The following is a 12,124-nucleotide window of genomic DNA, read 5'->3' on the forward strand; positions in this document are numbered from 1 at the left end:
ATTGGCTTTGTAACTGTACTCGGCACAATGCCAATGAAGTTGAATCTAATCTAATCTAAGAGGAATAGATCGAGTGGATAGCCAGCGCCTCTTCCCCAGGGCACCACTGCTCAATACAAAAGGACATGGCTTTAAGGTAAGGGGTGGGAAGTTCAAGGGGGGTATTAGAGGAAGGTTTTTTACTCAGAGAGTGGTTGGTGCATGGAATGCACTGCCTGAGTCAGTGGTGGAGGCAGATACACTAGTGAAGCTTAAGAGACTACTAGACAGGTATATGGAGGAATTTAAGGTGGGGGCTTATATAGGAGGCAGGGTTTGAGGGTCGGCACAACATTGTGGGCTGAAGGGCCTATACTGTGCTGTACTATTCTATGTTCTATGTTTTAATAACTGGATGATGTATATGAATGAATTGAGCAGTATTTTAAAGCAAGTGAAATAGATAATGAGAAACAAATGGCAGTCATACTGAGTGCAGTTGGTGGAAAAGCTTATAGTTTGCCTGCTCCAGCCAAACCAGCTAAAGTGAACCTTGCTGGTATTGTGAATGTAATGCAGCAACATCTGGAACCAAAACCACTGTTGATTGTTGGCTTCATAAGCAGAGAGAAAGGGAGTCCATTTCAGCTTATTGAAGAAATTTTCTGAGCATTGACAAAAATAGCTCCTAAGTGAAGAAGAACTCACATTTAAAAGAACAGTTGAAGTTGCTGTACCAATAGAAACAGCAGCCAGAGACACAATTGAGTTGCAGTCAGGAATGAAAGTGAGCATGAACAAAATTGTAAAGTCTGAACAGAAACCTGCCTGGCTGAACAAATTGGGTTACCATTGTAGCAGGGAATCACATACACCAGACCAATGCAGGTTTAATATCAAAACCTACAGAAAATCCAACATGGTAGGACGCATACAAAGAGCATGCCAGGCAGCCAAAAATAAATGGACAGCACAGAGAAGAGAAAAACATAAAAAAAAGTCAAGTTGCAGTTTCAAAACAAGCACTAATCTGCATGCTTTTGATGAAAAATCTAATAATGATGAGACAAGGACTGTATAGCCTTTAGATTTACAATGTGAAAACAAACAAGAGTCAAGCAATATGGCTTACACCAGAAGTGAACACCAAATTGATTAAAATGGAATTGGACCCTGGCTTGGCTGTTTCAGTCATTCCACAAAATGAGTTTAAATGCATTTCAAAGATACTGAAATGAAGCCTGCAGATATCCAACTAAGAATTTATACGAGGGAAAGGAACACCTGTAGGAATGACATCTGTAACTGTGAAATACAACAATCAACAAGCCACATTGGGCTTCTATGTTGCAAAAACAGGAGGGCCAGCATTGTGGGGCCATAGTTGGCTGAGACAATTACAACTTGATTCAAGCTTGATTCAAGACAGAGTCCATGGAGTTTGCACGATTTGCTGAGCTGTGTCCACAATTCTGCACTTTCTTGTGGTCATGTGCAAAGTAGTTGCCATACCAAGCCATGATGCATCCAAATAGTGGATCTATGTGCATTGATAAAAGTTGGTAAGGGTCGATGGGAAATACCCTTTTTTTTAGTCTCCTGAGGAAATAGTGGCATTGGTGAGGTTTCTTAACCATGACATCTACATGGTTGTACAAGGGCAGACTATTTGTGGTATTCAGTCCTAGGAACTTCAAGCTTTCAACCCTCTCACCCTCTGCACCATTAATGTATTGACCATTGACAGGAACATCTGCATTGCACCTCCTCCTTAAGTCAATGTCCAGCTCTTTTGCTTTGCTAACAATTTTACATCGGTAGTCCCGTCCAGGTTGGACACATTTTGGCAATCTACATCCTTCCATAGATGGACTATTGGTTACCAAGGAAGTACCTTTATTTTCCATTTCATCTAATTTGTAGCATCCATGCTACAAGCAGTGAGCCAATCAAGTACTTGATTGTTTCTAATAATTGCTTGCTTCTGACAGTTTATAGAAGAACCTCATTGTCCACATAGAATCAGGCCTCATTTACCTAGGCCTCTTTTTATTTGATTTTACCATAGTAACAGCTGGCTCTTCTGCCTGCCCTTGAAACTCCTAGTTGCCACTGATGGAAGGGAATGAGTACAGCTATAGGTAACACTGGGTGAGGGGAAGGTAGGTGGATGGAGATGGGGATGAAGTGACTTCTCAAAATTATTCCTGATTCAGAATCCTACGATCAATCAGTCCTGGAGATTCACTCCCTCGATTAAACAATTAAAAATCTCCTTGTCTAGATTTTCTGAAAATTCTCAGAGAACTCAACTGTTAACCACACTTGCATATGGCAACCTCCAAATATCTGTTAAGGCTTACACGCTGATGATGATTTTATTCTGTGATGGCTAATTTAACCCTTTGTCTACCACACTCATCTCACTGTATTCTCAATATCCATGAGCCCAAGATTTGTGAGTCACACTACTTTTGTTTACCTTAAGACATTTGGTTCACCTTTTGATTATCCAGTGCTTAAACTATGCAAAAGGTTCCCAACGCAATACATTGCACTGACCAGATAATGAACTACTCCTCATTTTTGGGTACCAAGAGTCAATTTCTACTCTGCCCCTTGAAAATACAGTTGCACTGTCATGTATGTTTATACATTTTCTATACAGTCACTGGAAAAGGTTGAAAAAAATTATGACGGTAACAGCAGAACATGAGATTTTAACTAAAAAAAAGATTGCATATGCCATGACCCTGTAAAAAGAAATGGCTGAAATGGTGATCCAATAAGGGTCTTAAAATTTAAAGAGATGCTTCAACTCGTTGGGTGGTGCAAAATCCAGAGGACTCAAATACTTGATAGTTACTGATGAATCCCATTGGAAATTGAGGTGATAAACCTTTAATCACTAAGTGGCCATGAAGTGCAATTAAATGGATTTGCTGAGACAAACAGCATTGATGAGTTTAGAAAGATTTTAGATAAATAAGCAAGTGGGAGAGGGATGGAACAATAGAGTGGCACCTTAGGGTAAAGTTGAAGTCCTTGATTAACATGGTAATGCTGTAACAATTTGCACACTTGTGAAACCTACTGAAACATTGTCTGATTGCTGATTTTGCTATACATGGTGCTGTTGTGTTTTGGGATTAGTGTGCAAAAGGACTTGCAAGTGCTTCTGGTGATCCACCACAGCATCCCCTGGTAAGTGATAATGCCTCCGTTTAGTACAAAGCTACTCACTGCTATTAGATAGACATCTTTCATATACCCACACTTATAATTCTGCCTGTGTCCTCGTGGTTGCCTCTCAACTATAGAGAATCAGAAATTCTACTGCTAGAAGTAAGACAATGCTGTCCACAATCGGGCATTCCAGGCCCAAAGCCAGTCTGGGTGATTCTCAAAGATCTGCAATACATGTTCTGTCAAGCACTGTCCCTCCAGAGCAGACCAATGGAAATGCAGCTTTAGCTTACCAATGATTTTCTCTGTTAGTTTTCAGGAGACAGCATGGTCTTTCAGACTCTGCATAACTTGTGCACCAAAGTCATCAGCCATACTATCACTCAGCCAAAAGGAAACCTTTGGTTTTCATTGTGACTTAAATATTGCAATTATAGTGGAGTTGGCAAAAAACCAACATCATAACTGGTAACAGGTTACTGAATATTGAAGGCATCCAAGGTATGCCTTCTCTGATGACACACCAGCTGACTGATGGAAGAAAAAAATCTTCAGTGGTTTCATTTTGGGGAGTAGTTGATATTTAAGAACCCCTGTGTTGTGAGGAAATTTACAGCTCCAAAGGGGCTGGTCTCTTGAATGAGAGAATGAAATGTAGGGAGTACCCTTTGGTTTAAACAGTGATTTGCCAATGACACTTACAACACATCACTGAGTGAGGAAAAATAAGAGGAACTTGAACACCATTTGTGGCATAGATCCCAAGTTACAGTCAGATTTCAGACTGTGAATACAAGATCCAACCAAGTGAATATATTAAACCATAGTATTCAATCAATGATACCAGCACCTTAACTGTTAGCTAAGCACTGTTGTAAAACCCTATTTTCTAGACCATAAGACACAGGAGCAGAATTAGGTTATTTGGCCCATCAAGTCTGCTCCACCATTCAATTATGGCTGAACCCTCTTTCCCCTCCTCAGTGTCACTGCTCAGCCTTCTCCCCATAACCTTTGATGCCATGTCTTATCAAGAACCTATCATGCTCTGCCATAAATACACCCAACGACCTTGACTCCACAACTGCCTGTTGTAACAAATTCCACAAACTCACCACCGTTTGGCTAAAGAAATTTCTCCATATTTCGTTTAAAATAGGCGCCCCTCTATACTGAGGCTGTGCCCTCTTGTCCTAGACTTCCCCACCATGGGAAACATCCTTTCCACACCTACTCGGTCTAGGCCTTTCAACATTTGAAAGGTTTCAATGAGGTCCTCCCTCATCCTTCTGAGTATTAAGAGTAAGGACTAATTCCGCTAGACGGAGCAGAGTGGTGGTAGAGGGGAACTGATTAGGTCTGGAATCCAAAAAGAAGCATAGAGCTTTGAGACCTTCCTGATGGGGGGGGTGGAAGTATATATTTACTCTTAATAATTTCTCCTTTGGCTCCTCCCACTTCCTCCAAACTAAAGGTGTAGCTATGGGCACCCGTGTGGGTCCTAGCTATGCCTGCCTTTTTGTTGGCTTTGTGGAACAATCTATGTTCCGTGCCTATTCTGGTATCTGTCCCCCACTTTTCCTTCGCTACATCGACGACTGCATTGGCACTGCTTCCTGCACGCATGCTGAGCTCGTTGACTTTATTAACTTTGCCTCCAACTTTCATCCTGCCCTCAAGTTTACCTGGTCCATTTCCGACACCTCCCTCCCCTTTCTAGATCTTTCTGTCTCTGTCTCTGGAGACAGCTTATCCACTGATGTCTACTATAAGCCTACTGACTCTCACAGCTATCTGGACTATTCCTCTTGTCACCCTGTCTCTTGCAAAAACGCCATCCCCTTCTCGCAATTCCTCCACCTCTGCCGCATCTGCTCTCAGGATGAGGCTTTTCATTCTAGGACGAGGGAGATGTCCTCCTTTTTTTAAAGAAAGGGGCTTCCCTTCCTCCGCTATCAACTCTGCTCTTAAACGCATCTCCCCTATTTCACGTACCTCTGCTCTCACTCCATCCTCCCGCCACCCCACTAGGAATAGGGTTGCCCTAGTCCTCACCTACCACCCCACCAGCCTCCGGGTCCAACATATTATTCTCCGTAACTTCCGCCACCTCCAACGGGATCCCACCACTAAGCACATCTTTCCCTCCCCCAATCTCTCTGCTGTCCGCAGGGGTCACTCCCTACGCGATTCCCTTGTCTATTCGTCCCCCCCAATCCCTCCCCACTGATATCCCTCCTGGCACTTATCCTTGTAAGCGGAACAAGTGCTACACATGCCCTTACACTTCCTCCCTTACCACCATTCAGGGCCCCAAACAGTCCTTCCAGGTGAGGCGACACTTCACCTGTGAGTCAGCTGGGGTGATATACTGCATCCAGTGCTCCCACTGTGGCCTTTTATATATTGGTGAGACCCAACGCAGACTGGGAGACTGCTTTGCTGAACACCCACGCCCTGTCCGCCAGAGAAAGCAGGATCTCCCAGTGGCCAGACATTTTAATTCCACATCCCATTCCCATTCTGACATGTCTATCCATGGCCTCCTCTACTGTAAAGATGAAGCCACACTCAGGTTGGAGGAACAACATCTTATATTCCGTCTGGGTAGCCTCCAACCTGATGGCATGAACATCGAATTCTCTAACTTCCGCTAATGCCCCACCTCCCCCTCGTACCCCATCTGTTATTTATTTTTATACACACATTCTTTCTCTCAGTCTCCTTTTTCTCCCTCTGTCCCTCTGAATATACCCCTTGCCCATCCTCTGGGTTCCCCCCCCCCCCTTGTCTTTCTTCCCGGACCTCCTGTCCCATGATCCTCTCATATCCCTTTTGCCAATCACCTGTCCAGCTCTTGGCTCCATCCCTCCCCCTCCTGTCTTCTCTTATCATTTTGGATCTCCCCCTCCCCCTCCAACTTTCAAATCTCTTACTAACTCTTCCTTCAGTTAGTCCTGACGAAGGGTCTCGGCCTGAAACGTCAACTGTACCTCTTCCTAGAGATGCTGCCTGGCCTGCTGCATTCACCAGCAACTTTGATGTGTGTTGCATGCATTTCCCAACATTGTATTTCATTTGCCACTTTCTTGCCCATTCTCCTAATCTGTCTAAGTCCTTCTACAGCCTACCCGTTTCCTCAACACTACCTGCCCCTCATCCAATTTTCTTATCATCTGCAAACTTGGCAACAAAGCCATTTATTCCATCATCTAAATCATTGATATACAGCATAAAAAGAAGCAGTCCCAACACTGATCCCTGTGGAACACTGCTATGCACTGGCAGCCAACCAGACAAGGATCTTTTTATTCCCACTTGCTGCCTTCTACCAATCAGCCAATTTTGTAACCATGCCAATAACTTTCCTGTAATGCCATGGTAAGGAGCCTCATGTGTGGTACCTTGTCAAAGGTCTTCTGAAAGTCCAAATATACATTTCCACTGCATCCCATCTATCTATCCTAAGTGTAATCTCCTCTAAGAATTCCAACAGATTTGGCAGACAAGATTTTCCCTTAAGGAAACCATGCTGACTTTGTCCTATCTTGTCCTGTGTCACCAAGTATTCCATCACCTCATCCTTAAAAATTGACTCCAACATCTTCCCAACCACTGAGGTCAGGCTAACTTGTCTATAATTTCCTTTCTTCAGCCTTCTTCCTTTCTTAAAGAGTAGAGTGACATTTGCAATTTTTCAGTCCTCTGGCACAATGCCAGAGTCCACTGAATTTTGAAAGATCATTATTAATACCTCCACAATCTCTACTGCTACATCTTTCAGAACCCTAGTATGCAGATCATCTGGTCCAGGTGACTTCTGTACCCTTAGGTCTTTCAATTTTTTGAGCACCTTCTCCCTTGTAATAGTAACTGCACTCACTTCTCTTCCCTCACACCCATCAACATCTGGCATGCCGTTGGGGTCTTCCACAGTGAAGCTTGATTTTAAATACTCATTTAATTAATCTGCCATCTCCTTGGCCCCCATTATTATTCTGCCTCATTTTCTAGTGGTCCTATATCTACTCTCATCTCTCTTGTATTTTACATACTTGAAAAAGCTTTTACTATCCACTTTATTATTGTTTGTTAGCTTGCTTTCATATTTCATCTTTTCCCTCCTAATGATTCTTTTAGTTGCTCTCTGTAGAGTTTTAAAAGCTTCCCAACTCTCTGTCTTCCCACTAATTTTTGCTTTGTTGTATGCCTTCTTTTTTGCTTTTACATTAGCTTTGACTTCCCTTGTCAGCCATAGTTGTACTATTTTGCCATTTGACTACTTCTTCATTTTTGGAATACATCCATCCTGCACCTTCCTCATTTTACCAAGAAACTCATGCCATTGCTGCTCTGCTGTCATCCCTGCCAGCTTCTTCCAATTTACTTTGGCCAACTCCTCTCTCATACCACTTTAATTTCCTTTACATCACTGAAATACTGCTACATCGGACTTTACTTTCTCTCTATCAAATTTCAAGTTGAACTCAATCATATTGTGATCACTGGTTCCTAAGGGTTCTTTTACCTTAAGCTCCCTAATCACCTCCGGTTCATTACGTAACACCCAGTCCAGTGTAGCTGATCCCCTAGTAGGCTCAATGATAAACTGCTCTAAAAAGCCATTTCAGAGGCATTCAACAAACTCACTCATTATCAACCTGATTTTCCCAATCGATCAGCATGTTGAAATCTCCCATTACTATCATAACATTGCCCTGTTGACATGCCTTTTCTATTTCCCATTGTAATCTGTGGTCCACATCCCAGCTACTGTTGGGAGGCCTGTATATAACTGCCATCCTATATGAATTCTCCCTGCCTTTGTCCATCCTATTTTGTTTATATTGTGTTTTACTGTGGCAGCAGTAAAGCTGGTCAAATATGCAGACTGCAGATAACTGCTCTGGGCCCAGTGATAGTTTTGGATTTCGGTGGAACAACATAAAAAGGGACTGGAGGAACTTAATGGATCGGACAGCATTTAAGGAGGGAAATGGAGAGTAGACATTTTGAGTTGAAACCCTTCACCTGGACTAATAAAGGGTATTGGTAAGATGGCAGCATGCTCGGACACAGCAGCCTCTATAGTTCCAAACAAAGTGCAAGTGTTGATCCAACAAATGGTGGAAATAATTGGCTTGGACATTTCTCTAGTGATCACATGACTCTGTTGGACATTGGTAATGTAGAATACTGCGAGTCCGGTTCGTTGGAAAGACTGATGGCAGGGGAGCTGCATTGCCTCGGTTGTTGTGCAAACAAGGCCTTCATGCCTTGGAGTCACCTATTGTTGTAACAGGCGAAAAAGATGCTGGAGCTGGCTGTGTGCTGCTGGATTCTGCACTGGGTTGGGAGTTGGCTGCTCCTGTTGGTGCTGCCATCCAGTGTTCATTCCGGGAAGGACAAGTTAGATTGCATTCATCTGTGGCTGAACTTAAGCAAAATGAGGAACTGCTACGGTTTGTTCTTGCAGAAACGTGGCTACAGGACAACATACAGCAGCAATTTACAGGCCATGATATTATTTTTAACTAGTTTTTTGCTGCTATCATAATTATATGTGCTATTTGTGCTGTGTGTGACCATTGGTATAGTGTATAGTGATATCGGGAACCCTCATCTCCTGAGGTAATATCAATGTAGCAGCTGTTCTATGAAATAGAGCTGTTCTTCAGTACAATATTCCAATAATACCTGTCATTGTTTAAATCCTACATTATCACCGCACAACATTTAATGTATCTGCACAATGTGTTAGAAGTACGTGCATTTGTTGCATTAGATATAAAAATAATAAATAAAGATGTTCTTATATTTTTGGGTTTTCAAACCCTCTAACAAATAAGATATTTAAATTCATTTTTCAGTATTTGTTGAGAATGTTGAAATCTTGGGCAAATCCCCATAAGCTTCTAGTACAAAAGGTTCATCCCTAACATGAGTTAAAATATTACAGAATGATAATATTTGTCGAAGACCCTCGAATATTCCTTCAGCAAAGATTTTTGAATGTAATATAGTTCTGTAATTAGCAAAACTTAAATTGTCACCTGGATAGCTGGCACTTGGTTGTTGTGTTTCACTAGATTTCAGTAAAAGGTAGATTGAAATGTTCAGGCTAACAAAATTCATTCTGCGGAAAAAAGGTGACAAACTTATATTTATATCAGTTCAACAAACTATGAAGGGATATAGACACCATCAGCACAAAGTCTCATGTTGTGTAATATATTGGACTCTCAAGTAGTGGAATGGTTAGTTCTGTATTTTACAGCACAGTGCACTGTCAAGCAGTTAACATTGAGAGAAAGATGTGTCATTGTTTGAGCTGCACTGTGGTTGTCTTTTTGCTCAATTAAACTCATATTGTCTCCATGGTTTCCCCCAAAACACACATTACTGAATGAAATGGACAAAGAAAGACAGTCGGCTCTTTGTGTGCCAAGTATCCTTGTCTTTTGGGATCTCCCACCGCATCTTCCCTCCAACAAAAATCTCGATCTGCTTGGAATAATGATAGGACCAACTCTTTCAAAAATTTCTCAAAGAACTGATGAGTTTATTGGTTGGTTGGGACAACAGATCAATCACATAAGAAGGTGGAGCTTAAACAACCTCCCAGTGAAACATATCGTACATCTTTCAGTGTTCAGGAAAATCAAAAACCATTAGTGCAGGAATATGGAAAAGGACCTGAGAAGATTTCTGCAGCCCAGTCTCTTCCTTATGCTGTACTTGTCGCATGTGAAGTCCATCCAAACAGGTACTCAACTGACCAGTCCTTTTGAACTAACTTGGTTCAGTAAATTGCACAGCAAGTTCAGAACTCTCCTATTAAATTAATTTAATAAAAATCTGCTTTCTTGACTTCCAGAGTTTACTCTGGCCAATTTGTTTTCTGGACATGGCTGCACCCGTTCTTAATTCCCATTTTAGTGGACTTACTTTATTTTCTATTTGCTTTTTTGACCGTTCATTCATTCAGAAATGTACCATTCTCTTTACTTCATAAAGGACTGCTGTTCAGTTTTTTAACAATTCCTCTTCATTGATTGAGAAGCATGCTGTGCAATTGTTCTGATGTAAAAAAAAGTTATTAGAATTAGAAACTACTTCACATTTCCACCAGGCTTCTGCACAGGCTTCAAATGTTTCCCTTCCTTCTCCCTCATAACTGGATATTGGTGGAAAATTAATACTTTCCACTTCTTTCATTTTTGTGGATCTTCAGGCAATGTTGATGGGACCATGAGAATATTGACTTTTTCATGGGTCCTATCCCACTGCTGACGATTCACTACTGAACTTGGTTTAGATTAGCTATAGATTAGAAAAGAAACAAAAATATGCATTTTCACAGTGCTGCAATCACTGCCAATCCCAAGGAATTCTACGGCCTATTAAATAATTTTTGAAACATAATCATTTTACATATCTCAAAAAACATACTGTGATAAAGATAAATTAATTTATTTTGTTGATGTTGATTAATCAATAATGAAAAGGTAGTTGGGACTCTAGGAATAACTATTTGGATTGTCCTCAAAGTAGTGCCATAAGCTCTTAATTTTTCCCATGGAGAGCTGACAGAGCCTTGATTTAATGCTTTAACTGAAGTAGAACAGTACAGTACTTCCTCATTACTGTAATTAAATCCTAATCTAGATATTTGAGTTTGAGTTTCTAGAATGAAATTTGTACCCATAACATTCTAAATGAGACATTAGGGCTCTGATATTGTAGGAAAGGCAGATGAGCACAGGGCATGGATCAACACATGGAATTATGACATTGTAGCCATTAGTGAGACTTGGTTACAGGAGGGACAGGACAGGCAGCTCAATATTCCAGGCTTCCATTGTTTTAGACATGATGGGGGTGGTGGCATTACTAGTCAGGGAAAGTGTTATGGCAGTGCTCAGTGAGGACACACTGGGGAGCTCATCTAGTGAGGCTTTATGGATGGAACAGAGGAATAAGAAAAGTATGACCATGTTAATGGGGCTATATTATAGACCACCCAACAGTCCATGTGATTTAGAGGAATAAATTTGCAGAGAGATCTCAGACTGTTGCAAGAAACATAAGGTTGATTTTAACTTTCCACATATTGACTGGGACTCCCATACTGTAAAAGACCTAGAATCATAGAAAAGTACAGCACAGAAACAGGTCCTTTGGCCCATCTAGTCCTTGCTGAGCCATTTAAACTGCCAACAACCATTGACCTGCACCAGTACCTTAGCCCTACATACCTCCACCATCCATGTACCTATCCAGACTTCCCTTGAACACTGAAATCAAGCTCGCGTGCACCACTTATGCTGGCAGCTCATTCCACACTCTCACACCTTCTGAGTGAAGAAGTTTCCCCTCATGTTCCACTTAAACCTTTCACTTTTCTCCCTTAACCCATGACCTCTGTTTTTAGTCCACCCAACCTCAGTGGAAAAAGCCTGCTTGCATTTACCCTGTCTGTACTAGATGGGATAGAGTTTGTCAAATGTGTTCCAGAAAGTTTCCTTTATCGGTACATAGAAATCCCAATGGAAGAGTGTGCAACACTTGATCTAATATTAGGGAATGAGATAGGGCAGGTGACAGAAGTTTGTGTGGGGGAATGCTTTGCATCCTTTAATCATAATGCCATTAGCTTCATGATTAATTATGGAGAAGGATAGGTCTGGTCCACAGGTTGAGATGCTAAATTGGAGAAAGGCAAATTTCAATGGTATCAGAAAGAATCTGGCAAGTGTGGTTTTCTGGCAAAGGTGTACTTGCTAAATGGGAGGCCTTAAAAAGTGAAATTTTGAAAGTACAAATCTTGGATGTGCCTGTCAGTAAAGATAACAGGTTTAGGGAACCTTGGTTTTCAAGAGATATTGAAGTCCTAGTTAAGATATTAAAAAAGAGAAGGTACATTGTGGGTATAGGCAGGCAGGGACTGATGAGGTGC

The 12,124-nt window shown here is 41.5% G+C and overlaps 1 protein-coding gene across 1 annotated transcript in view; it reads left to right on the top strand.

Annotated features, from left to right (window-relative positions):
* The window catches only part of ldlrad2 (low density lipoprotein receptor class A domain containing 2), a 50,543-nt gene that overhangs the window by 17,757 nt on the left and 20,662 nt on the right, over positions 1 to 12,124 (top strand). The window contains exons 2-3 of the mRNA XM_072245163.1: positions 3,133 to 3,183; positions 3,603 to 3,666. Of these exons, the coding sequence (XP_072101264.1) occupies positions 3,133 to 3,183; positions 3,603 to 3,666 (115 nt within the window). The remainder of the gene's footprint in view (positions 1 to 3,132; positions 3,184 to 3,602; positions 3,667 to 12,124) is intronic.

This window comes from Mobula birostris, chromosome 27 (genome assembly GCF_030028105.1).
Source record: "Mobula birostris isolate sMobBir1 chromosome 27, sMobBir1.hap1, whole genome shotgun sequence".
Classification (NCBI taxonomy): Eukaryota; Metazoa; Chordata; class Chondrichthyes; order Myliobatiformes; family Myliobatidae; genus Mobula; species Mobula birostris.